The 27878-nt window shown below is 54.2% G+C and overlaps 1 protein-coding gene across 3 annotated transcripts; it reads right to left on the reverse strand.

Annotated features, from left to right (window-relative positions):
• Positions 1–3244: 3244 nt before the first annotated feature.
• On the reverse strand, positions 3245–25926 carry LOC133341724 (gelsolin-like). 3 transcript variants are annotated; one of them, XM_061550374.1, is made up of 18 exons: positions 25807–25827; positions 19099–19265; positions 16434–16648; positions 14856–15010; positions 13877–14038; positions 13244–13393; positions 12865–12954; positions 11987–12119; positions 11195–11283; positions 10453–10668; positions 9819–9940; positions 8934–9024; positions 8228–8398; positions 7571–7748; positions 5344–5465; positions 5013–5090; positions 4826–4886; positions 3245–4348 (listed from the first exon to the last, which is right to left on the reverse strand). In XM_061550374.1, exons 3-18 carry the CDS (start codon positions 16627–16629, stop codon positions 4185–4187), a joined length of 2178 nt encoding a protein of 725 aa, XP_061406358.1. In that variant the 5' UTR covers positions 16630–16648; positions 19099–19265; positions 25807–25827; the 3' UTR covers positions 3245–4184. The 3 variants fall into 3 exon arrangements, with proteins under 3 accessions (XP_061406358.1, XP_061406357.1, XP_061406359.1); XM_061550373.1 differs by lacking the exon at positions 25807–25827 and adding an exon at positions 22259–22457; XM_061550375.1 differs by lacking the exon at positions 19099–19265 and having other exon boundaries at positions 25807–25926.
• Positions 25927–27878: the final 1952 nt, after the last annotated feature.

Below are 27878 nucleotides of genomic sequence, written 5' to 3' on the forward strand. Positions count from 1 at the left end.
CGGGGGATCTTTGTCTTTTGTATACATGCATGCACGCGTGTGTGTTTAATGCGTGCGTGTGTATAGCGTGTGTGTGTGTATAGCGTGTGTATAGCGTGTGTGTGTACACACTCTTATCTGTATGGCACACAATGGCACGCGCCAAACATCTGGTGGCTTTAACAATGGCCGCGTGAACAACAACAGCAGTCATCACCACCAAAGACAAAGATCCCCCGTATAGCCTTAATAGACTGTTGAGGCAAGTGCGGTTAGCGAGCACCTATGAAGGCCGGCACGGCACACGAGGGGTGGGTGGCCAGCACCACGTCCGACCGCCTTTCTCTCCCCAGTGGCGATGTTTACACACCGCACCAGGTACTCATTTTAGGCTGAGTCGACCTAGGGGAGGAGGCCCAGGACCGATGCAGATAATCGTCACCAGTGTTGGCCGGAATCGAACTCGGGTCGCCGGATTCGTAGCGCAGCGCGCTAACCGCTACAACACCGCACCCCACACACCCCACACACGCTATACACGCACGCACACACACACGTGAGCCACTCGACGCAGTTGTTTTGCACAGATGTCTTCATTTGCAGCACCCGTACTGATGTATTTCCTTTGCATTTGTCATATTTGGTGACACATGCAAGGTCGCTTTTGCAAATTGAGTATTCATCCTGGTCGCTTTTGCAAATTGAGTCTTCATCTCACCCCGTAACGCAAATCGACTTGAATTCACGAACTCCCATAACCACTCACTCACCCACTCACTCTCCCACGCACCCACTCACTCACCAACTCACTCACCCACTGACTCACTCACTCACCTACCCACTCACCCATTCACCCACTCACCCACTCACCCACGCACTCACCCACTCACTCACCCACCCACCCACTCACCCACTCACTCACTCACCTCACCCACTCACTCACCCACCTCACCCACCCACTCACTCACCTCACCCACCCACCCAACTCACCCACTCACTCACTCACATCACCCACCCACCCACTCACCCACCCACTCACTCACCTACTCACCTCACCCACCCACTCTTGTGAATAAGACTTTCTCTCCCGGTCTCTTGAGTTCTCTCACCCTGCTTACACGAAATGCGACGTGGGAAACACCGACACGCGTGCACCTTGACACAATGCACACATCCTTTGAACGACCAAACAGACCGATTCCACCGAACAGACAGACGGGGCAATCTTGACTGCTGCACTGCCATCTACCGCTCGCCTCCACCATTGCTACCGTCATCACGTGGATATCTCGCCATCCCCCTTCCCTCCACACTCACGTCAGACATCGGCCATACTTCACCACGCTGGTCAACGCGTGTTCGCAAATCAGGACCCGTTTCAGGTATTACCATCCACTGCAAATCCGGCAAGCCTCCAACGGTAAAATTTTGACTTAAAACTTTCGTGACTGCAGGAATGCATGTTCTTTGATTCTTTCGGAAAAGTCACGTAGATAGAAAAAATAAAAGTAAATGAGAAAATAAAAACAAATAAAATAAAAGTAAATAAAAAATTAAAGTAAATAGAATAAAAGTCAATAAAAAGTCAATAAAATAAAAACGTAAATAAATTTATTTTAGTAACTTTTATTTGTTTCCATCTACGTGACTTTACCGAAAGAACCAAAGAATGAGCCTCCAGCGGCCCCTGGGCCAGGCATTTCCGCCACGGGCCGTCGTAACAGCCCCCCCCCCCGCCCCCGTGAGTGACCCACGGCGTCCCGGCCACATCTGCCGCGTTGTTCTGCGGGCGAGTGCCTGGGACAGCCACAGACCGAAACAACAGTTCTCCCCCCGGGGCACGCTCGTCCACAGACGGCTGCGAGTTCTTCTCCTTCTCCTGTTGCCTGTATTGCTCTCGGCCGTTTAAACAAACAAAGAAGCTGAGATCGTTCCAACTCATGTCTCTTGCTACTCCGCGGCAGTCGTATAAAGGGCGGGTGAAGTTTAACAGTGGCTGGGTGGGAAGCAGGGGCAGCTATTTTAGCTTGGGGGTGTGTGGGAGAGCACTGTATATTATATATGTTCGATTCCTTCCCCTCGACTCTCTTAGCGCCACCCGTACCCCCCCCCGCCCAACACTCCCCATTGTTACTCAACCGGATTGTTTCCGAGTTAAAGACAAACTGCAACACTCGGCAGTGACGCGCTTAGGGGTCGTCCATAAATGACGTCACGCGGTTTTGGACGATTTTTTTACCCCTCCCCCCCCATCGTCACACGGCGTCACAAAAAGTCAGACCCCCCCCTCAAATATGACGTCACAAAGCTCTGCCCCCCCCCCCAAAAAAAAACATGCTTCAAATCGCTTTAAACTATTGTCATTGTAGTGCGTAGTTAATGTGCCGCTGCACTCTGATGTTATAGGATAAAAACATTTAAAAGTCAATTTAATTAAGTAGAACGTGTTGTCTATATTTTTTAAAAGTTTGATGTGACGTCACATTTCTCACCCCCCCCTCGTCACACATCGTCACAAATGTCTGACCCGCCCCCCCTAGGTGCGTGACGTCATTTATGGACGGCCCCATAGCCGGTAGGAATGCGCACAGCATTGCCGTGGCTTGAACCACCAACATCTCCTATAGGATTTATCGGCGTTTCCATCATTGTAAAGCGCGATAGATATTGTTTGTGGGCTTTTTAAAATATATGTGTATATACACACACACACGAGTGCTACCATGATGGCGAGATGGTAACTCCCTCGCCTGGTATGCAGAGCATGGGTTCGACCCCGACCCTGGCGCCTGCTGCTGTATATTTGGAGTTTGCGCGCCTCGCTCTCTCCCCGTGGATCTCTCTCCGGGTCCTCCGGGATTTCCCCCTCCCCATTTAGAGAATCAACAATCACACGTTTAGAGTTATTTGGCTGCTGTGAATTTCCACGTGATGATGACGATATGCCACTTCGTTGAGCTATCATTTGTGGTCAGGTCGCTTCTATAAAAAGAAAAGCTGCATAAACTTAAATGGGCTCTACCTGGTGATAAAACGTGTTTGTATAGTTTATATATTCGGAGGTGGGAGGCTAAAAAAAATCTGAGGCCCTGGTTTGCACTGCAGCCTCAATAGCAGTAGTCATCAACATTTGTTGGCATCCAACCGACGTTCCCAGTGCACTAGAAATTTATCCTGCACGGTATCCTTGCAGCAGCCCGCAAAACGTCCCTGCGTTGACCCAGGCCCTGGTCACACACACAAACACACACCAGCAGCAGCCAACTTGTTTTTTTTGTATTCTTTATTTTGCTCGAGTGGCAGTTTTACACGCAGACGAAAACTCTCCAACAGCCATACCAATTGTAGCAGCCCCCATGAATTCCAGACAAGCAATCGTAACCACATCATCAACCCCCTCTCCCGAAGAATGGTTCAGTCCAAGCAAACTCCCCCAACCACCATTGTACCTGGCGTGGGGAATGGCTCACCGTGTGAAGTAATGTGGGGGTGCAGCCAATGAAATTTGAATAAATGAGCATCACTGAAGAAACAGGAGGCACATGCTTAGAATTACACCTAGAGACAGAGGAACACATGAATTACACAAAAGACATTGACTCTCTTGACTCTTAAGTTGGTGGATTTGGCCAGGGCACATCATGGCTGATGGTGACGAAGCGCGATGGTCAAGACCGATAACTGAATGGCAGCCCAAGGAGAGAAGGTGCTCGAGAGTTTGACGACCGCGGAAATGGAGCAATGCGATCAGCTGGTATGCACGCACGTGCGATTAGATCAATGCTGTGGGGAGCCCTTCGTCCAGCAGTGGATAGACCATGGCTGCTGCTCCTGACGATGACGACAAATCACACAATTCACTGCTCGACCACGCACGTGAACTGCTAAAGATACGCACAGTGGAACATCCCGCCTGGGCCCACGACGACTGTGTCTGGAATGCACCGCGAACCCGATTGAGCTTGTGGAAGAAAAAAACAGCGATAGAATAAAAAAAAGACTCGATGGCATTGCTGCCGTTTGCAAAACAGTTTATTCTTTCTGACAAACTCGGCCTTCGGCACAGATTCGGAGCAGGGGGATGCAAAAAAGGACCCTTGCCGATAACAGAGACAGGAAAGGTGGCAGATTGTAGCAGAGTCGAGGAATTGTAGGCCCCAGGCTTGGTTGTGGACAGGGCCCGGGCTGTCGCGGCCGTCACGAACTTAGAGGGAGGCCTTGATCGCCTCGAAGGGGTCCGAGTCCCACTTGGTGGGGTCCCAGGCGAGGAACCAGCCGGAGAAGGTGGGGGGCTCGTGCCCCTGCTTCACCACCACCACGGGGGTGTTCTTGCTGCGGCCCGACGGGTCCGTCTCCAGGTACGACGTGGCTGCGAGACGGGGAAACGAAAACCCGAGGGGATTGCAAAGAAATCACAAACGACGATGTTCATGCCGAGCCCCCCCATGCAATACATCCTGGGGTGCCCTCCGCCAAAAGGTGGCAGCTGCCTCTGTGTGGCACAAGGTGAACGCCGCACTGGACAGCAAGTGGCGGCGTGCGGGGGGGCTCACTCTGCTCGCGCAGAGCAGTGGTACACCCCTTCGTGTTGAAGACGAAAGTGGAGATCTCGGAGCTACTTGTGAGATTCCTGCACAGTCGGGGGCACCACATTCCCACTCTGTCCTACAACAAAAAGTAGCAGGGTGGGTGGATGCACGTGTTGTTGTTGTGACGTCTCGGTGGTGACGGGATAATGTCGGTGGTGATGGGATGATGTCCCGGTGGTGATGCGATGTCGGTGGTGATGGGATGTCGGTGATGATGGGATGATGTGTCAGTGGAGATGGGTTGATGTCATCCTCACCGCATTTCTCAGCTTCCTGTTTCTCGCTGTCGTTGGCCTCGTTCCCGATCCAAACGAACACCTGGGGGAGGGAGGAGGGGGAGGGGGTAGGGAGGAGGGTGAGGAGGAAGGTGAAGCGGAGGTAAAGATCGTTTCTTACTGCAGCATCTTGTTTGTCTCACTCTCTCTCTCCCCAGGCAGTGCTCACCTGGTCCCACACGTCGAGCAGCATCACGTCGTCCGTGGCCATGTCCTCCTGGGTGAAGTCCCCAGGCACCAGCTCCACCTGTCACCCGCACGACGTCACACTCCGCAACGTCACACACCGCGTCACGCCCCACGTGACACCACGTCACACCCAACAACGTCACACCGCATCACACCCCACAACGTCACACCACACCACACTACCCCAACACCGTACAAAACAACTCGACAGGCCACGTGCGTAGCCATCGCCGCAAAAATCATCGTCGTCATCGCGTCATAATCGTCATCGTCGTCATCCGGCAGCACAGCAAGCGGGGTGGTTGCCGTGCCTGGAAGCGGCCGGTCTTGTTGGAGCAGGCGAAGAGGCGAGGCGGGTGGTCGTAGATGCTCGACGCGAGACGCAGCGACGTCTGGTACTCCTTCTTACCGCCCAGCGCCGACCAGAACTCCGCTGCGCCGGGGACGGACAGAGGGAGGCAGGGAGGGAGAGAAGGAGGTCGTGGGGATTACTTGACCATACTTCACCACGTGGGGCGGGTTGTGGTCACAGAGTGCGTGTAGACGTGGCCGCGCGTGGAGTTGGCCACCGACTCCGTAGTGTGCCGTGCCGGCCTTCATAGGTGCCACTCACTAACAGCACGTGCCCCCAGAGTCTGTTAAAGGCTATTGGGGGGGAGTGTGTCTTTATTTTTAAATGTGCCACAAATATTACACGCATACCGCGTACAGCGCTGATTCGTTTGTTCTCGGGGGAAATTGAATAAAAAAAAATATATGTACAGTTTATTCAAAACGTCAACACAAGGATCAAAATCCGTACTCGAGGGGGGAGTCAAGTCACAGAGTGGACTGCACCACTCACACAAGGGGAGAGGGGGGGGTCACAGGTTGGACTGTACCACTCACACAAGGGGAGAGGGGGGGGGTCACAGGTTGGACTGCACCACTCACACAAGGGGAGAGGGGGGGGTCACAGATTGGACTGTACCACTCACACAAGGAGAGAGGGGGGGTCACAGAGTGGACTGCACCACTCACACAAGGGGAGAGGGGGGGTCACAGGTTGGACTGCACCACTCACACAAGGGGAGAGGGGGGGGGGGTCACAGGTTGGACTGCACCACTCACACAAGGGGAGAGGGGGGGTCACAGGTTGGACTGCACCACTCACACAAGGAGAGAGGGGGGGGTCACAGATTGGACTGCACCACTCACACAAGGGGAGAGGGGGGGGTCACAGATTGGACTGCACCACCAGGCGCAAGCTGCCAAGTTCACCATATCAGAGTCGCACCATGCACCGGCGATACAGCTGATCTTATTTAACATTTTTGTACCATGAATAGTATTTAGAAGTCATGTTTATCATCTGTATTATTGTTCCAATAACCCAATGAAGCCCAAATGTGTTGGTCATAGGCATAGGGCCTATGGTGAACACATCTCCATAGGCCCTATGTTAGAATGACCCCGTGTAGCGCCGATTCACTTAGTGCTCTATTTTCCAGGCACACATCCCCTGCGCTACAAAGGGGTATGCGTGTATTGTTCGTTTTGCTTAATCTTTAAAATTATTATGTTTGTGTAGTGACGTAAATGGAGTCACTATGGCGTTTAGCGCCAAATATTGTCACAAGAGTGGAACTGGGTACTAGGGGGCATGGTTCTGGTGACGGTCAGAGAGAGGGCAAATGACAGTCTTGGTGAACCCGAGAGGGCACGTGACCGGGACAGGGTAGCGAGGGGGCCCAAAGGGTGGCTTGAGAGACACATGGTGCTCGGTCGAGAACCTTCTGGTAAGATCCAGAAAGGGGTGTGGCCAAAGGCAGAGCGAGGCCACGCCTCTCGGGAGCATAAAAGGGAAGTCCTGAGAGCAATCGCGGCTGTCTGAATGGAACCCGTCGGTGCTACGTCTCTTCGATCCTCGGTCTTCAGTATTTACGCTCGGCATCGTGGGTCAGGCAGTGGGTTACTGACTGACCCGGTGATGTAGTTACCCCGTTGTGGTCTTAGAATAAACGTGTTGCCTCCAAGTTCAAGTGTGTCTCTCCGTAGAACCCACGACATATGGACCGATCCCCACACTGACTGGGTTCTGTCTCCCCTGATGCAAGGAGAAGGGAGATCGCTCCCTGCGTGGGCGGTGCTAGTAATTGAGTGGGCGGGGCTGGTAGTTGAGTGGGTGGTGCTAGTGGTTGAGTGGGCGGGGCTGGTAGTTGAGTGGGCGGGGCTGGTAGTTGAGCGGGTGGTGCTAGTGGTTGAGTGGGCGGGGCTGGTAGTTGAGTGGGCGGGGCTGGTAGTTGAGTGGGTGGTGCTAGTGGTTGAGTGGGCGGGGCTGGTAGTTGAGTGGGTGGTGCTAGTGGTTGAGTGGGCGGGGCTGGTAGTTGAGTGGGTGGTGCTAGTGGTTGAGTGGGAAGTTCTATATAAAAGTGGGCGGGGTCCGCAAAGAAAGCAGCTTTCGGCTTGCCCACGTGTCCCCCGCCGAGCCCCCCAACTTACCCCTCCCCTGCCTCCCCTTCCCATCCCTCCCCCTACCCCCCCGCCCCCCCAACTCACCGGGCTCCTTCCCCTCAGCCACATCTTTGACCCCGCCGCCCCCCAGCAGCTTGGCGACGTAGGCGGCGGCCTCCTGCTCGGCCTTCTCGGCTCCCTTGCCCTTCCACACGGTGGCGCCGCCGCCCGCCAGCAGCACGAACGCGTCGCTCGAGTTCAGGGAGGCGGCGCTCAGCACCACCTGCGGGGAGTCACGCGGCACAACGGGCCGGTCGGCGCGCTCGCTCGGGTGTTCGCCGCGCCGGCACAGCACGCCGGCCCCGGCGGTTCGAGTCCAGCGGCCCGCCCCGGTGGATTACGCAGGTTTCCTGGAGTTCGATGGTCGGTGCGGATGTACCACGCAATGACGCGTGTTCATTGCTACCGTGCCCACTGCTCTCCCCCCACCCCCGTTACCCTAACACCGCCCACCCTCGTGGTTCATATGGGATGGAGGGCAGGGCCAGGCGTCCTTTGATCGATCGTCGCTCTGCGTGCGGCAGCCCCACGAATCCGTTCTACCCGTCCGCGGTGCGCTGCAGAGGTTGTCACGGGGCCGTGTCCAGCTCACCGTCGTCAGTCGGTCGTCATCGGTCGTCGTCGTTCGATAGTGGAGGAGTAGAAGCCATCGCGTGGACGTCGTCAGTTCCGCCGCCGGGTGATCGAGTGCCGGTTCCTCACCTGGATGGCGCGCAGGCCCCCTGCGGCGGAGCTGCGCACCTGGTAGAGGCGCGTGGCCCCACCGGCGCTCTGCCCCCCCTTGCGGGAGGTGCCCCCCGCGTGCACCACCAGGGGCTTGCCCCCAAACAGGCTCAGCAGGTGGGGGGGCTCGTAGCCCTGGACGACGCGCACCTGGGGGAGGGGGGGGGGTGAACGTCACGCGGCGGCGGTGTGCTGGTGTCATCATGGTCATGACGCTCGCCGATTCCTCCTCCTCCACACACGTCGAGGACTTGCTCTTTAGGACCTACCTACTCACTCATTCACCCACCTACCCACTCACCTAACTACCTACTCACTTACCCACTCACTCATCCACCTACCCACCCACTCACTCACTTACCTACTCATCAACCTACCCACTCACTCACGTATCCACCCGTCTTACTCACCTACTCACCTCACTCACCCCACTCTTCTATCACTACCGCCATGGTTGCCGTTCCCGTGAACTTCACTTGTGAATTCAACCGCCAGTGTCAAGGGACGAGTCGCGCAGGGGCCACTGCTCGCATGCCTCGGCCACCTCAAAGCACCTCGCATCACTCGCATGTCATCACAACCGTTCCATTGCCCTGCTGCGGTCGGTCCAGCCGAAGGGAACCCCCCTCCACCCCTGCCGTGCCAGCGTCAGCCGTCTCTGTGTGGCGCGAGGTGTACGTGGCACCTGCACGGGCGATCCTCCGTGGGAGTTGTCGAGCTGCACGGTGAGGAAGGCGGAGCGCGCGAGCTCGTCGCTGCTCGCCTTGAGGCCCTGCCTGGACAACGCGCGCACGCAGAATGCCGCTGGGTCACCACGTCGTCCACTCCTCCTCCAACCCAGCTGATTGACTCGTGCCACTCAGCCACCCAACCACCCAGCCAACCATCCAGCCAACCACCCATTCTCCAAACCCACTACACAGCGGACTCACCCACTCGCTCGCTGAAAGCGAAACATTTGCACCAATGGTATTCGCACAAATCTGCCATCCCGAAGGAAGGCGCCGTGTTTCACAGACGGGCATGGTCTGCGGTGGATTCGCAGTGGTGGGGCGATGCTGCTGCTGCTGTGTGCAATCCCAATTGAGTAATTTGTAGGTCAATGTTCAGCATTGGGATGTTTGTCCAATACCGGCTACTTTATACGTTTTGTTTTTTAGGTTTTTTTTTTTGCTCTGGGAGGAAACCGGAGAACCCGTAGAAAACCCACGCAGAACAGGGGGGAGAATGTACACGTGTGTGCATGTACTGTAGAACTTCTTTCGCAACGTACATAGCCAACCGTGCTAATCAGAGGTGCAGGGGAAGGACAAACTAAAAAAAAGCATTTCTAAAGAAATAACTTTTCAATCTACATGATTTCAAATTGCATAGCTCCAGTGGCTTCCTAATATCGGAAGGATGAGCGTTCCAGACTAGTCCAAACTACACCCTCGGAGGAGGCGCCCAAGTCGAGAATAGAGCCCAGGTCCCTTTTTGCTGTGGGGAACAGGCGCTGCCCCTGCTGCACCGCCACCACCCTGCCGCTCTAGTCGACAGCACGTTTGTGGTTGGAGGTGGCAGTCCCCACCAGGTGTAGATGATCTGTCCCGTCTTGTAGGTATACAGGATGATGTAGCAGTCTCCGCCGTAGAACTGTCCGTAGGTGGCGCGATCCACGGACACCTTGTCCAGGCCCTCGATGCGCCACACCTGGTCGGCCCGGACAATGAGTTGGGGTTAGGGGATCAGTGGCTCCGCGAGTGTGCGTGTACATTCATGTGTGGGTAGGAAGGCATGAATGTGTGTATGTCTGTTATGTACGATATGCGTGTCTGTCTTTTTAGACGTTTCTGTGCATAATGATGCAATTTATTTCTATAGGGAAGCACTACCGCCGAGACAATTCTCTCATTAATACCTACCTCTCATATCCCATCACGTGAGTGGTGCGTGGGCGAGTGGTTGAGTGGGTTATTGGGTGGCAGGGTGGACGAGCATGTGGGCTATTGGATGGGCAGGTGGGTGGTTGGGTAGAAAGGTGGGCGGGAGGGTAGGTGGGTGGGCTAGGGGTCGAGTGAGTGAGTGGGTGCCTTGGTGACTGAATGGGCGAGGCAGCGTTGGTGGGGGATCGTGCGAGCGAGGTCAACAGCAGCCTCTTTCGTGTCCCATTACCCCCCCTTCACCCCCACCCCTCTCCCTCCCACCCCCTCCCCCCTGCTCACCTGAACCTCTCCCTTGCCGTCGTCCACCATGCCGTACTGGGCGGCCATGGCTGGGCTGGAGTGCAGGGTGGAGGCGTCGAAGGGCACCTGCTGGATGCGGGCGACGCTGCCCACGGTGTAGACGGCGCCGGGCCCCGTCAAGTCCCCGGGGCTGTGCCACTTCTTGAAGAACTGCTTGAAGAGCGGCGTCTCCCCTCCCTCTGGCAGCACTTGCACCTGCGGTGGGGGCATTGGTGAGCGGGCGAGGGCGTGGGCGAGAGAGTCGTTCGGTGGGCAGGTGGGCGAGTCGGTGAGCAAGTTGGCAAGTCGATTGGATTAATTGGTGGGTGGGTTTCAGAGTGGGTGGGTTTTTGGGAGTGGGTGGGTGGATGAGTGGGCAAGTCATTCATTGAGTTGGTGGGTGAGTGAGCAGTGGGATATGAGAGGTGGGCGAGTTGGTGAGTGGGTGAGTGGGTAAGTACATGGGTAGGTGTGAGGGTGCACGAGTGAGTGAGTCAAGTGGTTGTCCTCTGGATAGGCTGGTCACCACCAAGGGAATGTGGAATTTCCACCACTGGCCCACGACAACTAATATAAATCAGCACCACTCGTTTTAGCCAGGAGACATCCTGCCATTCCATGCAATTATACCAATAGTTTAACACACACACACAAAGAAACACCAATGCAAATCACTGTCGCTGTGATCTCGAAATGTCCACACGGCGTCATGGATGCAACACACAGGTGCTTGGCCTCTCACCTGCGTGTGCTTGGCGTACCCCATCCGCGCGATGAACGCCTCCGCAGCCTGCAGGGAGGCCTTGCGCTCCTCGGCACTCGCCTCCTGGCCTGGGCCACGCGACACACGACCCACGTGACTCCCTCCACCCCCCCCCCCGCCACTTATCTCTCCCTCCTCCCGCTTCCCTTCCCCTCCCTCCATCTCTGCCATATTTTCTGCTCTCCTTTCCCTCTCTCCATCACTCTCTCCTCTTCCTCATATTCCATTTCCTCTCCATCCAATTCTTGTTAAACCTCCATCTGTCCCTTCTCTACTGCTCCCATCACCGTCTGATCACCTCCACGCTTGACTCCTCTGCATTCGCTGCCTTCTCCACTACCTCCACCCCCCCCCCCCCCCTCTGCTCCTCTTCCTCCACCCTTCCCTGCTCCTTGCCGGGTCCATTCCAGTGGAGGTGCGCCGTAGCGTGATTTACATTGGCCCTGGCTCAAGGAATGCGCATCTACGATTGGTTGGGATTCTCTACCGCGATTGGTTACACTGCTGTGCAAGAGATCTGAATGACTTCTTAGTCTCATGACACGGCACCAATAGCACAACATCATCATCACCATCGTCATTTGCCACGTTAAATCCATTGCTGGATAAAGGCCTCCCCAAGCCACCACTGCCACGATCTCTTGCAATCCTGCGATGTAACAATTTGACATATATCACTGGATGGGGATTGGCGGGGGGGGAATAATTAACTTTTTGTAATGAATCTAAATCGATCGATGCGACCCGCGTTCCACCCGTGCCGCCGCTCACCCTTCCACACGAAGATGCGCCCCCCTCCTCCGTTGTCGAGGATGAAGCAGTCGCCGCTCTGCAGGAGTTCCTGGCGGAACGGACTCTGACCTCCGACCTCGGACGTGACCAGCCCCCCCGCGACATCAGACACCTGCGCGCAGGTGAGAGCGAGAGTGGCGGCGGCGGGGGCAGAGAGAGAGGGGGGGGGGCGTTTGGATGAACTCTCTGGGTCTCCGTTAACGGGGAGTGTGGAAAAAACAAGGAAGAAAAATCACACAATGCAGGGTTTTGTGTAAAAACTGCGTTACGCGCGGTTGCCCTCGGAAATACCGAGTCCGCGATGATGACGTAGCTGTTGAAGCCGCGCAACGGTATGGCATCACGTGGCACACGCGACGGGCTTAGCCGCTTGACTGCTGCTTCTAGCGCCAAGTTACGGGCAAAACAATCATTAACTTCCACGAACTGAACGGGGCGAATCGTCGATAGCAAGACGACGTCACACGAACCCTTGGTTTTATGTATCGGACAATCTTTAACGGGCGTTTCGTGCCCCCACCCTCCCGTCACGGACGGATGGAGCGAACGACACCACCGCGGTGGGGCGCTCGCACGGAGCCAGCGGGAGCAGCACAGCAGAAGGAGCGGAGGTTGCCACAGTGAGGGGGGTGAGGGGATTGGTGGCTATCGCAGAACGAGGTGGTCTCCAAGAGCAATGCAGCTTTACGCGATGGTTCCGTTGACACTGGACGCTCCGTGCATGCGTTACCGTGACCCCCGACCCTTCCCCCGCAACGCGGGCACGGACGGAGCGAGCGCGCTGGCGCTATCGAGAGCAAGTGAGCGCGCTGGCGCTATCGAGAGCAGTGGCTGGGCAGCCGCCGCCGTGCGCTCGCCTTGTAGAGCTTGGCCGAGCCCCGGTTGGACAGGTCCACCTGGTCGTCGTCCTCGCTGGCGGCCGGGAGAGAAGGCTTCGCGCCGAGCACCTGGAGGTCGAAAATCATAAACTAGTCACCGCCACCGTCACCGCCAGTCGCCGCCACCATCAACAGCACCAGCACCAGCCGTGACCCATCCACTGCTGGATGAAGGCCTCTCCCCAAAACGGCTCCTCCTCTCACCGCGACGGCCGTGCGACGCCACGGTCCGTCCGAGCTCGTGCGGCCGCAAGCGGCCCTCGTCGCCGCATCCTCGTGGTGCACGCCGCCGGGGCCAACCCCAGCCTCTCGTCAACCGAACCCTTCGGGTTGACCCGACCTTCCCGGGGAGTCTCACCTCGAGGACGGCTGCAGGCTCGGAGCCTTCGTCGACGATCTCGATGCTTCCGCGACCTCCTCGCTCCTCGTCGCGGATCCCTTTGGCCACCTGGGTCGCCTTCAGCTTCTCAAAGCGGTTGCTGTTAGAGCCGCACCACTGGTAGATGTTCTGCGCAGGGAGACCGCGAGCAATCATCCCCCCCAGGTCAGTAATACGAGGACCGCATTATTATAAAGTCTTTTGAACGTCTGCAAGTCTCTGTGCAGGTGTTCATCTGCGTGCGTGTGTGTGTGTGTGTGTGCGCGAGAGTTTCTGTGTCTTTGTAAGGGGAGCGGCAGTGTTGCGGTTAACGCGATGTGCTAGAAATCTGGCGACCCGAGTTCGATTTCCGCTCATGGCCACCAACACCGGCGGTAGCGATTATCTGAAACGGTCCTGGGCCTCCCCTAGATCGATTCAGTCTCAACCTGGTACGGTGTAAACATCGCCACTTGGGAGACAAAGGCAGCTGGGCGCGGTGCTGACCACCACCCACCCTCTTGTATACTGTTCCGGCCTTCACAGGTGCTACTCGCAAACAGCAGTTGCCCCAAAGGCCTTGTTACAGGCTATTCCGGCGGGATCTTTGTCTTTGTGCGTGTCCATCCTCACCGCCCCCAGGTCGATGATGAAGCAGTCCCCCTGGTTGAAGCTCGCCCAGGAGAGCGGCACCTCGGTGGCGCGCACCGTGCGCCGCCCCTTCACGTGCAGCAGCCGCTTCACGTCCGCCAGGTTGGGCACCACGTGCTTGAAGCCCGAGGCCACGCCGCCCGCCTGCACGGGAGGGGTCAGAGGCGTTGCTTGCGATGAACGTCGTCCAACTCGGGCCGACGGCGTAATTTGCTCAGGCCCGGCTGTCCAACCGAGTCCGTCAGTCAGTCAACTCCCATGACCTCCTGCCAGTAGGCGTTCGACACTTCACGTGGCCATTAAGGACACATAGCCTGGCACAAGCGCCGTGATGACGTCACCGCCACTTAGTGGTGAATGGCGGTTGTTGTTGTCGTTGTCGTCGTATGGGTATACGGGGAGCAATGGCAGAGCGGTTAGCGTGCCGCGCTACGAACTCAACGACCCGAGTTTGGTTCCCGCTTACGATTAATAACAGTGGCGTGTATCCGAACCGGGTCTGGGCCTACCTTAGGTCGACTCAGCCTTCAACGAGTACCCGGTGGGCTGTGTAAACATCAGGGAGACAAAGGCGGTTGGGCATAGTGTTGGCCACCCACCCCCTCGTGCACCCTGTCGGCTTTCATAGGTGCTGCTCATTAACAGCACTTACCCCAACAATCTGATAAAGACTACCTGGGAGATCGTTGTTTTTGTAACGTGGGGGGGGGGGGGGGGGGGTCACAATGACTTCTCGTGATGATCGTCCAACGCGAATTGAAACTTGAGCGTGACGTTGCGTTGCCGTTCGGGACTCGCCCTCCAGAAAGGTGGCCAGATTGATCCACGTCCCAGTTGGCGACGTATACCGGCGGGCGCGACATCGTGCAACCTCGTGGGACAAGGCGCCAGCGTATCGCTGCTGGAGTGTAAAACGGGAGGGCGAGCGAGCGAGCGAGCGGGCGAGCGAGTGGGCACGCACCCTGTACTTGATGCCGCCCTTGAAGTAGGAGAGGAACGAGTTGGACTCGTGTCCCTGCACCTCGCGGTACTGCACGGGCCGCCCCCCCAGGGAGTCGTCCAGCTGCACGGTGAGCAGGGCAGCAGCGCCGGACTCGTCCTGAGAGCACTCGCTACCTGCGGCGGGGACACACGTGGGGACACACGGGGGGACACACGGAGACATAATATAATGCGAGTTGTGTATCTGCACCGGACTCATCCTGAGACCTCGCTATCTCAGAATCCAAATATTTATTATTTATACTGGAGGAATGCGATGAGCTATGAAGCTCTTTGTTACAGTTTAACACGTAGGCTTACACGACCAATATTATCCATTGTAGAGGTTTTTGGGTTAGATCGCGTAAATACATCGTAAATGTTGTGGATGTATTTACTTTTCGATTTAAAGCTTTCGTGACTACAGGGATTCATCTTCTTGGTTCTTTCAGTAAAGTCACGTAGAAGGGAAGTAATAAAATAATAAAAATAAAACATAATAAAATAAAATAATTCTCACGACGTTTCGGCTACATTGCAAGCAGCCGTCTTCAAGTGAAGAATGAGACACTACCAAGCTAGGAGCTTATATATAAGCTGCGTTGGAGGTGGAAGAGCGCCTTAACAAAAAGAATGTGCATATGAAGAGGAATTTAGCATATTCATGTAAAATGCGTAGGAGGTGGGCGGGGGGGTTTCAAAGTCATATTATGCCCATGCATTATGCAGGATCAGCAGCACACGATGCTCGTGTGATGTAAGAGAATAAAGTTTAGATGGAAGCATATTATATAATTTTTACGACGTAGAATTGTAATGTATTACTTGCTGTTAGTAACTCAGCTTATTGTAGAGTATAGTAAGTATACTGATGGTGCTATGCAGTTTATACTTTCGTTTTTTATGTAGTTTATACTTTAGTTTTCTACATGGTTGTTGAGTAACTGCAGCTACATATCATTAACATTCCTTTCCTTTGTTACTGCTACTCCCTGCACCCCCCCTTGGTGCTGCTGATCCTGCATAATGCATGGGCATAATATGACTTTGAAACCCCCCCGCCCACCTCCTACGCATTTTACATGAATATGCTAAATTCCTCTTCATATGCACATTCTTTTTGTTAAGGCGCTGTTCCACCTCCAACGCAGCTTATATATAAGCTCCTAGCTTGGTAGTGTCTCATTCTTCACCTGAAGACGGCTGCTTGCGTTGTAGCCGAAACGTCGTGAGAATTATTTTATTGTTTTATTTTTATTATTTTATTACTTCCCTTCTACGTGACTTTACCGAAAGAACCAAGAAGATGTATTTATTCTCCAACACACCGGTGTGTTGAACTAGTAATGAATTTGCACGATTCTGTTTACGTGTGGTGGCGGGTATAACGACACATTTATATTTACGCGATCGAACCCAAAAAAAACTCTATTATGGACACATTTTCACAGATGTCCAGTGCGGGCAGGCATGGTGGGGACACGGGGAGTTGAGTGGAGACAGGGACATGGGTTGGGGGGGGAGAGACACGGGGGAGGGTGACAGGGGACCCACGCACCGAGCCAGAAGTGCAGGCTGTACTGCAGGGCAGCGCCACGCTTGGTCTCGACGCTGTCGAGCACCACGTAGGCGTCCCCCGTGAAGAAGTTGCCGTACTGGTTGCGCGCCACGGCCACGGGACTCAGCTTCTCCACCCTCCACACCTGCAGCCCCGCCTCCTGGCCCGCGCCCTTGAACCCCGCGTGCAGCACCATGGCTTCAGGTCGGGGAGTTCTGGGGGTCAACAGGACGGGGGAGGACGTGCGGGGAGGGAGATGGAACGAGACGATGAGAGGTGGGCCGTGGAGCTGTGGGGATGGCCGGGAGGACCCCTTGCGACCGTGCGGCATGGAAGCGAGGGTTGGAGGATCACGTGGAGAGCTGGGCCAGGCGATAGCAGTACAGCAAGTGGGTTTGTATTTCAGCAGACCCAGGAATCGCGCAAGGGGTGCGGCGATGGGGGGGGGGGGGGTGGTGTAACCTGCGGTTGTCCCATGGCGATCAAACCACGATGATTGTTTCTCAGAATAAGCAGGATACGGTGAAATCCACATGGAATGAATGCGGTGGGTTACTTTCGGTGAGTGGGTTGGCACCGTCGACTCAACTATGCAGGAGAATGAAGTTTCGTCACGGGTGGCTGAAAAACCTGGTTTTGGACTCAGGCACCGAGTGGAGCTGGCACTGTCTTTTGTGTGTGTCTCTCTCTGCATGTTTGTCTGCCTGTGCTGTTCCCGTGTCTGTTTTATCATTCAGTCTTACCCGATGATGGTTGCTTGTGTTGCAACCGAAACGTCGTATTCTATTATTATTTGATTTTATTTTCTCCGTGACTTTACCGAAATAACCAAAGAGTTTCTACATATATAGTATCGTCGTTCATTTTAAATTACATCTGTCACGGTTGGCAAGGAACCACGGGCAAAGCGGAAAGGCAGCAGCAGCCAGTAGCCGGGCACTACCAGAAGTGGCCAAAGCTCAGTAGGTGCATTAAATCACGCATGGTGAGAACCGATTTCTTTCCATCGTATGCGATTGGAATGTGCGAACTGGGGATTGTAACTCTTTCGCGTAGAAATGTTATGATTCTACTACTCAAGAATTACCATCGTCTCATTTTGTATTGCTGCATCCACACAGGGTTTGTTCACTCACTCGGCGTAAGGTGGAACAATTTGCACAAAGGAAGTAGTCCCTTCTCGCACGAATAGCTGAGCGTGTGGGCGATGGTAGCCGTCTGATTTTCGGTGACGCTGCTGCTGCTGCTGCCGCCGCCTCGTTGGCAGCGGTGCACAAGAACAATTAACAACCTTCACACCTTCATCAATAACACCGTGTGCATGCGTGGCTTTAAAAGGACAAATACATAATCGGCGACGTTTCAGGCAATTGCACCGCTTCACGGCACAAGTGTGAACACCTGATGAATGAGACTTATTTGCTGAATAAATTCTCAATAAAGTACCGAATTTTTAATCCCGATTGAGTAAACTTGTCAGAATAAATAATAATAATGTTGGAATGAAGAGCAGATTGAGACTTGAATGCATGTGGTCCCTGGCGGTGCAGCGAGACAGGAATGTTGTTGGGGTTTGTGGTTGTCACCCTCACCGCGGTGCGGCAGGGTCCAGAGCCACGTCGCCTGGGGGTCGTGTCGGGGGTCGCCCCCCCCGCCAAGTCACGGCGCCAGCCAAGTGAGAGGCTCAACGCTCTTCGCTAAAGAAGCCATCCGAGCCATGTTCTCGCTCGGATGGGCGTCGAGGTGGCGCCCACCTCTCCTGGACGACAAACCGAGGAGCCAATGGTGGAAATTCCACATTCCTAAATGGGCGCGCGGGGCTCTGTCAGCGTGCTGCGCGAGCGAGCAAGTAAAGCGACAGTCGAGAACGTCGATGGAGCGGCCGCCAAGGAATGCAACGCGACCCTGAGGGGTTACGTCGACCGCGGGAGAAGGAGCGGTGAAATCCGCTCTTGCGCAACGCGGTGCCGGGCGCACCGCGGGATCACGAGCGGTGGCGACGGCTCTGGGAGGCATTTCATCCGGCAGTAGATTAATAATAACAATGCAATTTATAACGCGCGCAAATTTACTGATGTAACGGCCGCAACTCAGAGGCGCGGAGCCAAGCTCAGAGTCACTCGAAAGCGTGGTTGTAGAGGGGAGTTTTAAAGTGTCTCTTGAAGGAGACGATTGAGCAGATGTTGCGAATGTGCAGAGGGATGGCGCTCCAGACTGTAGGGACAGCCACCGAGAAGCGGCGCATGGACGTGACCGTCCTGGATCTTGGTATCAAGAGGAGGTCGCGAGTCGCGCTGCTAAGGCAACTGCCGTGCACCATGCTGCAAGTCGTCAATAGTGAAGAGAGGTACGGGGGGATTGAGCATGGAGTTTTGTCTCGGGCAGCCCAGAGCTGTTACAGTCCAGTGTGTGTGTGTGGGTTCGCATGTTGTATGGTGGGTTCAGATGTTGTATGGCCCTGAGTGTGCATGTTGTATAGGTGTAGGAGTGAGTGTGCATGTTGTATGTATGTACGTTCATAGTGTATGTTGAATGGGTGTGCGAGTTGTATGGGTGTGTGTTCATGTTGAATGGGGGAATGTGTGTGTGCTGCATGAATGTGCAGCGTACGCGCGTGTTGCATGGGATGTGTTTATATCCACTTGCTGTACGGTGTGGTACATACGTGTGTCGCGTGCACTGCACGGCTGTGTTATACGAGCTTGCTGGAAGTGGGTGTTGCGAGGGTGGTGTGGTCCAGGTGAATTATTGTGGAACAACCCAGCCAACCGGTTCTCAGCGCTGCTGTAACCTGAATCTGTGAGGCTTCCCTGCTTCCCGTAAGCCCCGATCCTGTAGATACGATGTGGGGTCAGAACGTCACAACAACAAATAATGCAAAAACACGGCAGCATTGTCACCCCACGCCCCCCCATCGCGGTGAAAGCGCTTGCGCTGTACGGACGGCGCCAAATTCAAATGCACCGACGAGCTGCCGAGCACCGCAACTGCTGGCACCGAATCTCGTGACCGAGTTTCTGTCGTATATCAGACAGACGAGGGGTTGGCTCCGTTAGAGCCTCTGTGCACGGCACCTTGAGGGGCTTTCTTTCATTCTCTCCTGGCGGGAGTGGCAATCTCCTGGCTCAGCAGGTCACGCGGGGAGTCGCCCAACTCCCCACCCGATGCTGGTTACGTATAAGCGACCCACACCCCCTAACCCCACAGTCCCCCCCCCCCACCCTGCCTGGTTGCCACCTGGCCAGGTTTGCCTGGCATCGCCCACTTGTCGAGGTGGCTGCTGCCCTGGGAAACCTGTAAGTCTCTCCGGGACATGAAACGTTTCAGTCTGTTGCATAATCATAATAATTCACTCAATTAAGACAATGCATTCAAAGGAGGCACTCCCCCTCCTGGTATTGGGAGTTATTATACCCCCCCCCCCCCTGGGGCACCTACAATACATCACCTGCTCTAAAGTTACCTGTTCAGCCGGCTGTCACGCGGAGCCTATCCCTTGTCAGGGGACGCCTGCGGGGTGGTGGGGGGGCAGGGCGTGCGCCAGGTTTGAGGGCCCACGGCTCTGGCACCCAATGCCACACAACCACAGCAACCCACAGGGCCCTATCTGGGCCCCTGTCTGGGCCCCTGTCTGGGCCCCTGTCTGGGCCCCTGTCTGGGCCCCTGTCTGGACCCCTGTCTGGGCCCCTGTCTGGGCCCCTGTCTGGGCCCCTGTCTGGGCCCCTGTCTGGGCCCCTGTCTGGGCCCCTGTCTGGGCCCCTGTCTGGGCCCCTGTCTGGGCCCCTGTCTGGGCCCCTGTCTGGGCCCCTGTCTGCCTTGTTTGTCCCAATTTGTCGTTCCAGTGCCCGGGGAAAAGTTAGAATAACATTTGGCTCACGTACGGTGATGGAATAATTTAACGTTTTGATTTACCATGTCAATCATTGCCTAATGTTTATGGGACGGCCAAAAACTATTTGGCTCGAGTTGGCCTCACTTGCTCTCGAGGTGAGACACAGCTCCTTGTGTGTATAGGAGAAATAAATACAAAAAGTCCACAATATATCGGTGCAATAGCTGAAGAAAAATGAGGATTGGCTAAAACATAAAATGCAATTTCCATGATTTTCAGAATACATCAGCGACGAAATGCAAATCGCAGGCATCACATTGATTACGTGGGCTTGGCCAGGATACGTTGGGGCTAAAGAGAGACTTTTGTTATTTTGCCAGGTAAGGCCCACAAATGATAGCTCAACAATGTGGCTTATCACGTGGACAGTTATAGAAGCCAAATACTCTAAACGTATATTGGTAAATGTGGAGTGAAAAAAGTCCACTCGATCACGGGCAGAGAGATACGGAAACTCCAAATACACAGGCGTCGGGGTCGGGATAGATCCCAACGACCCCGTGCATACCCGGCGAGGTAATTAACATCTCGCCACGCTGGTGCCTACATATAGACGAGACTGGTTTCGGAATGGCAGCCAAATTATAGAACTTCTCCTGGGAGGACAATCATCGCGGAGATGGAGCGACGGGATCAGTCGACATGCAGGAGTGAGCATGAATGTGGCATCGCAGGGTCATGATGGATTGCGATGATGCTGGTGCCTCGTGTACGCTGGGGGTTCGCTGGGGGTTCGCGTCTCCCCTGCAGCAACTAGAGGCGCTGACGTTCACCAGCAACATTAAGTAAAAATAATTAGCTGAAATCGGGAATCTGAATAATTGCACCCCTATTAACACCAAACTGGACACTTAGATTAACTTATTTTAGTAGTTTACAGTTAAAATAAAAACTAAAACTAGATTCACCCGCGATTTCGAATGCGAGGGACAAAGTTAACACCCCGTCCCCTCGCCAAATATCGAAGTCAAAATCGAGTCTATTGGTGCCTGCGCGTGTTTAAATCTATTTATTTATTCTATAATCCAGTAAAATTATTATAAATGTTAAACACCTCCTGGAAAATAACTTTGCTTATGCACTTATGCAAAGTTTCACTCGTCCATATTTGGTGATTCCCCTTTACGCGAGGTCATTAGATATTTGGGTCACGCATTTACTGCTCTTTGTAAATCCACTGCTAGATGACGGCCCTCACACAGCGCCTCGTGGGCCGAGAGGGTGTTTGACCAGACTTCACCACCCGGGTGAGTACGGGTTGCAAGCTGGCTCTGCACCACCCTCTACTGCCCGCAGTGCCCGCTACACCCATCATCCTACACCCATCATCCTACACAGCACTCATGGGTGGTGGCGATCACCCCTCCAAGGGCTGTTCCAGGCTCTTTCACTGCTCGGCTGCCGTGACCTGACGTGTAGATCTGAGATGGTGGGGACTCCCTCTAGGTCTGCCCAGTCCTAAATGAGCACCGAGTGTGGTGGTTATGAAAACAAATACATACGGTGCGCTGTTGATATCAGCTCCGCCTGCGTACCTAAGCAGACTCAATAGGTGCTTGCGTGTGTCAATGCTTAACGCTGCGCTACGCGTCCTGCGACCTGAGTTTGATCCCCGCTCACGGCCAACAACAGTGGCGAATATCTGAATCGGGTCCAGGGCTTCCCCGTAGGTCTACTCGGCCTTAAATGAGTACCTGGTGCGCCGTGTCAAACATCGCCACTGGGCAAGATCGGTTCGTCTACTCGGGGGCGTTGGGGCGCCGCCACAAACCAAGCAGCTGGAGACGAGAAGTTATTTCTTATAATAAAAATACTTTTCTATAAATGGTTTTGTTGCGTTTAAAAATATCGAATGTAATTATTCTTTCAACGCGAATTTGCTCAATGAAGATAACGCTTCAAGTTGTTCTTGTACGAGGAACCGCTGCCGTACCACGGTCTGATTTGTGCCTCGGGGAGGTCTCGGGGCAGCTGTGAAGGCGTCCGAGTGACAGATTTCCCTTCATTCGTTGCGATCAGCTCCCAGCGTTGTAGCCACGCCGATGAGACCCATTGAGGGCGGTGAGAAAGGCGCCCGTGGCTGTGGCGAGAGACGAGGTCCTCTACCGCGTGGTCGCACCGGGGAAATAGAGCACCAGCTCGCGGTCTACACGCTGCTCGCTCGAGGAGGAAACAACAGCGGTGTGAGCAGGTGCAAGGAAATACGAATTAGCAACGAACACTACGGAGTCACATCTAAGTGTTCACTTCGAAAGGATGACGATGCAGGAGAAGTTGAATGTCAAGCAATTGGGTCCCAATCAACCGAACATCGATATCAGCCAGCCCTCATGCGACCGGGGGAAAGCATCCCGTGAGGACATTTCGCTAGAGCTGCTATGTTAGACATGCCAGGCTGCAGTGTGGATGTGCAAAGCAGAATTCACTTGTGTGGTCCTCTCGCGCCTTGGCTAAGTTGTCGTGCCAGCCCATCTTGAATTGTTCTGTAGGCTCTTGGCATTGTCAAAAGGGACCTGGGGGTCATGGGGGCAGCGTTTGGACTGCTCTGTTGTTTGGTAGAGAAGGCGGCTACATCACTTTCACGGGGAAGGCCGATAACATGACGAGGTTGTCAGAGGCCACTCACAACAGCCCCACCTCGTGGACATGGCACGAGCCGCCACCGGGGAGACAAAGGCGGCCGGGCGTGGCGCTGGCCACCCACCCCCTCGTGTGCCGTGCCGGCCTTCGTATGGGCTACAGCACTTGCCCCAAAGGTCTTTTCAGGCTACACGGGGGATCTTTGACTTTGTCAATGCTTAAAAGAGCCGGGCGTGGTCTTCACCACACCCATCGTTGTGTTGCCCTGACAGGCGCTCTCTAAACAACATCATAGCGATGAAGGGAGTCGTTATCTCGAGTGTGCGTGTGTCAGCCTCAAACGAGTACCTGGCGCGGTGCGTAAACATCGCCACTGGGGAGACAAAGGCGGCCGGGCGGGTGCTGGCCACCCACCTCCTCATGTGCTACTCGCTAACAGCACTTGCCCCTACAGTATGTTACAGGCTACACGGTGATCTTTGTCTGTGTGCGCCCAAAAATATATTTGTTGTGTGCACCTAGCCTGGCACGAACGCCGCGGTAACGTCACCGTGGCAAATGGGAGTTGCTGTTGGGTGCGTTTCGGAGTGCACGTGTGGAACTCTACAGCATTCACTTGTGCACGCCGGTAAGGGGATTTTAACAGAGGACCTTTTGTCGCGTGCATGAGTGTGTGTGTCTGTGTGTATGAGTGTGTGTCTGTATGTACGAGTGTGTGTGTGTGTCTGTGTATGAGTGTGTGTGTCTGTGTGTATGAGTGTGTGTGTCTGTATGTATGAGTGTGTGTGTGTGTCTGTGTATGAGTGTGTGTGTGTGTCTGTGTATGAGTGTGTGTGTCTGTGTGTATGAGTGTGTGTGTATGTGTGTATGAGTGTGTGTGTCTGTGTGTATGAGTGTGTGTGTGTGTCTGTGTATGAGTGTGTGTATGTCTGTGTGTATAAGTGTGTGTGTCTGTGTGCATGAGTGTATGTGTCTGTGTGTATGAATGTTCGGCCGGATCGAGGGGGCTAAACGGGCGCGGCACGGGCTAGAGAAGAGATGGAGTGATGTGGTACAGGAGGACGTAGATCTGAGTGGACTTGCCGATGACTGGTACCAGCGGTGTCAAGGTCGGCCTCAGTGGAGGAGGCTCGTGAAGGACGCTACTGGGCAGTTGGAGGCAGTCGCCCTCCAACAACAACGGAGGGCGGAGGAGCGACGCTCACAACAACGAGCGGAGCGCCGGGTGGCTAAAGCACAGCAAGTTGGCACAGTAGGGGGCACAGGTGGTGCATCAGCCAGTCATCTCGGTCATCTCGGTCAGTCGACCCGTGGCACCTGCTGGGTCTGCCCCGTGACCTCCTGCCAGCGGGCTTTCGACACTTCACGTGGCCTCAAGGTGCACTTGGCCTGGCACAAGCATCGTGGTGACGTCACCGCCACTTAGTGGCGAATGGCGGTTGTTGTTGTTGTGTCTGTGTGTGTGAGCGAGTAGTATGTGCACTGGTCGTGAGCCTCTGCTAGGTAGACTCAGTCGTAAATGAGTAAAACATGAGCACCGGGGAAGACTAAGATGGCCGGACGTGGTGCTGGCCACCTTTGATAGGTGCTCACAAACAGCACTTGCCCCAACAGTGTGTTGAGGCTACACGGGGTCGTCTTTGTATTTCTGTGTGCATGGTGTACTGCACACACATACTACACACATGTTATATGTACTGCACGCATTGTGTGTATGCATGTCTCTGTGTGTATGGTGTACTGCACATACACACTACACACTTGTTACATGTACTGCACGCATTGTGTGTATGCATGTCTCTGTGTGTATGGTGTACTGTACACACACACATACTACACACATGTTATATGTACTGCACACATTGTGTGTATGCATGTCTCTGTGTGTATGGTGTACTGCACACACACACACTACACACTTGTTACATGTACTGCACGCATTGTGTGTATGCATGTCTCTGTGTGTATGGTGTACTGTACACACACACATACTACACACATGTTATATGTACTGCACACATTGTGTGTATGCATGTCTCTGTGTGTATGGTGTACTGCACACACATACTACACACATGTTACGTGTACTGCACACATTGTGTGTATGCATGTCTCTGTGTGTATGGTGTACTGCACACACACACACATACTACACACATGTTATATGTACTGCACGCATTGTGTGTATGCATGTCTCTGTGTGTATGATGTACTGCACACACACACACATACTACACACATGTTATATGTACTGCACGCATTGTGTGTATGCATGTCTCTGTGTGTATGGTGTACTGCACACACACACACATACTACACACATGTTATATGCACTGCACGCATTGTGTGTATGCATGTCTCTGTGTGTATGGTGTACTGCACACACACACACATACTACACACATGTTATATGCACTGCACACATTGTGTGTATGCATGTCTCTGTGTGTATGGTGTACTGCACACACACACACACTTGTTACATGTACTGCACGCATTGTGTGTATGCATGTCTCTGTGTGTATGGTGTACTGTACACACACATACTACACACTTGTTACATGTACTGCACGCATTGTGTGTATGCATGTCTCTGTGTGTATGGTAGAATGCACACACATACTACACACATGTTATATCTACTGCACGCATTGTGTGTATGCATGTCTCTGTGTGTATGGTGTACTGCACACACACACACTACACACATGTTACATGTACTGCACGCATTGTGTGTATGCATGTCTCTGTGTGTATGGTGTACTGCACACACACACACTACACACATGTTCCTGTACGTGTGATGGACTGCGCGCATTGTGTGTATGCATGTCTCTGTGTGTATGGTGTACTGCACACACACACACATGTTGCTGTACGTGTGATGGACTGCTTACATACCTGTAACACGCAGGGCACTGGAGCGATACCTGCAGTGCAGCGGCGGGGACGAGCGGGTGGGGAGACCCCCCTTTATATACACGCCGAAGGGGGAGGGGTGGCTGGTATTGGGTCTGACGTGTCACAACCACACCCTCGTCGAGGAACCGCCCCGACTGTAGAGAGTGTGTGTGTGTGGTGAGTGTGTGTGTGTGTGGTGAGTGTGTGTGAGTGGTGAGTGTGTGTGTCTGTAGAGTGTGTGTGTGTGGTGAGTGTGTGTGAGTGTGTGTGTGTTTGTGTGGTGAGTGTGTGTGTGTTTGTGTGGTGAGTGTGTGTGTGGTGAGTGTGTGTGTGGTGAGTGTGTGTGTGGTGAGTGTGTGTGGTGAGTGTGTCTGGTGAGAGTGTGTGTGTGTGGTGTGTGTGTGTGTCTGTAGAGTGTGTGTGTGTGGTGAGTGTGTGTGTGTGTGGTGAGTGTGTGTGTGGTGAGTGTGTGTGTGGTGAGTGTGTGTGGTGAGTGTGTCTGGTGAGAGTGTGTGTGTGTGGTGTGTGTGTGTCTGTAGAGTGTGTGTGTGTGGTGAGTGTGTGTGTGTGTGGTGAGTGTGTGTGTGGTGAGTGTGTGTGTGGTGAGTGTGTGTGGTGAGTGTGTCTGGTGAGAGTGTGTGTGTGTGGTGTGTGTGTGTCTGTAGAGTGTGTGTGTGTGTGGTGAGTGTGTGTGTGTGTGGTGAGTGTGTGTGTGGTGTGTGTGTGGTGAGTGTGTGTGGTGAGTGTGTCTGGTGAGAGTGTGTGTGTGTGGTGTGTGTGTGTCTGTAGAGTGTGTGTGTGGTGAGTGTGTGTGTGTGGTGAGTGTGTGTGTGGTGAGTGTGTGTGTGTGGTGAGTGTGTGTGTGGTGAGTGTGTGTGTGGTGAGTGTGTGTGTGGTGAGTGTGTGTTGAGTGTGTGTCTGTAGAGTGTGTGTGTGTGGTGTGTGTGTGTCTGTAGAGTGTGTGTGTGTGGTGAGTGTGTGTGTGTGGTGAGTGAGCATGCGTGTGGTGTGTGTGTGTGGTGAGTGCGTGTGGTGAGTGTGTCTGGTGAGAGTGTGTGTGTGTGGTGTGTGTGTGTCTGTAGAGTGTGTGTGTGTGGTGAGTGTGTGTGTGTGTGGTGAGTGTGTGTGTGGTGAGTGTGTGTGTGGTGATTGTGTGTGGTGAGTGTGTCTGGTGAGAGTGTGTGTGTGTGGTGTGTGTGTGTCTGTAGAGTGTGTGTGTGTGGTGAGTGTGTGTGTGTGGTGAGTGTGTGTGTGTGTGGTGAGTGTGTGTGTGGTGAGTGTGTGTGTGGTGAGTGTGTGTGTGGTGAGTGTGTGTTGAGTGTGTGTCTGTAGAGTGTGTGTGTGTGGTGTGTGTGTGTCTGTAGAGTGTGTGTGTGTGGTGAGTGTGTGTGTGTGGTGAGTGTGTGTGTGGTGAGTGTGTGTGTGGTGAGTGTGTGTGGTGAGTGTGTCTGGTGAGAGTGTGTGTGTGTGTGGTGTGTGTGTGTCTGTAGAGTGTGTGTGTGTGGTGAGTGTGTGTGTGTGTGGTGAGTGTGTGTGTGGTGAGTGTGTGTGTGGTGAGTGTGTGTGGTGAGTGTGTCTGGTGAGAGTGTGTGTGTGTGGTGTGTGTGTGTCTGTAGAGTGTGTGTGTGTGGTGAGTGTGTGTGTGTGTGGTGAGTGTGTGTGTGGTGAGTGTGTGTGTGGTGAGTGTGTGTGGTGAGTGTGTCTGGTGAGAGTGTGTGTGTGTGGTGTGTGTGTGTCTGTAGAGTGTGTGTGTGTGGTGAGTGTGTGTGTGTGGTGAGTGTGTGTGTGTGTGGTGAGTGTGTGTGTGTGGTGAGTGTGTGTGTGGTGAGTGTGTGTGTGGTGAGTGTGTGGTGAGTGTGTGTCTGTAGAGTGTGTGTGTGTGTGGTGAGTGTGTGTGTGGTGAGTGTGTGTGTGGTGTGTGTGTGTGGCGTGTGTGTGGTGAGTGTGTGTGTGGTGAGTGTGTGGTGAGTGTGTGTGTGGTGAGTGTGTGTGTGGTGAGTGTGTGGTGAGTGTGTGTGAGTGGTGAGAGTGTGTGTGGTGAGTGTGTGTGGCGTGTGTGTGTGGTGAGTGTG

The sequence above is a fragment of the Lethenteron reissneri genome, chromosome 12 (assembly GCF_015708825.2).
Source record: "Lethenteron reissneri isolate LAM-NWPU_2019-01 chromosome 12, ASM1570882v1, whole genome shotgun sequence".
NCBI lineage: Eukaryota > Metazoa > Chordata > Hyperoartia > Petromyzontiformes > Petromyzontidae > Lethenteron > Lethenteron reissneri.

Bases quoted from the DNA above. Each gene is read 5' to 3' on its own strand.
- LOC133341724 (XM_061550375.1), bottom strand. From the start codon at position 16,629: ATGGTGCTGCACGCGGGGTTCAAGGGCGCGGGCCAGGAGGCGGGGCTG. The intron at 15,011-16,433 runs GTGCGTGGGTCC...TCCCCGCCGCAG, and splicing joins CAGCCTGCACTTCTGGCTCG to GTAGCGAGTGCTCTCAGGAC. The intron at 12,120-12,864 runs GCGAGCGCACGG...ACCTGCGCGCAG, and splicing joins GCTCGGCCAAGCTCTACAAG to GTGTCTGATGTCGCGGGGGG.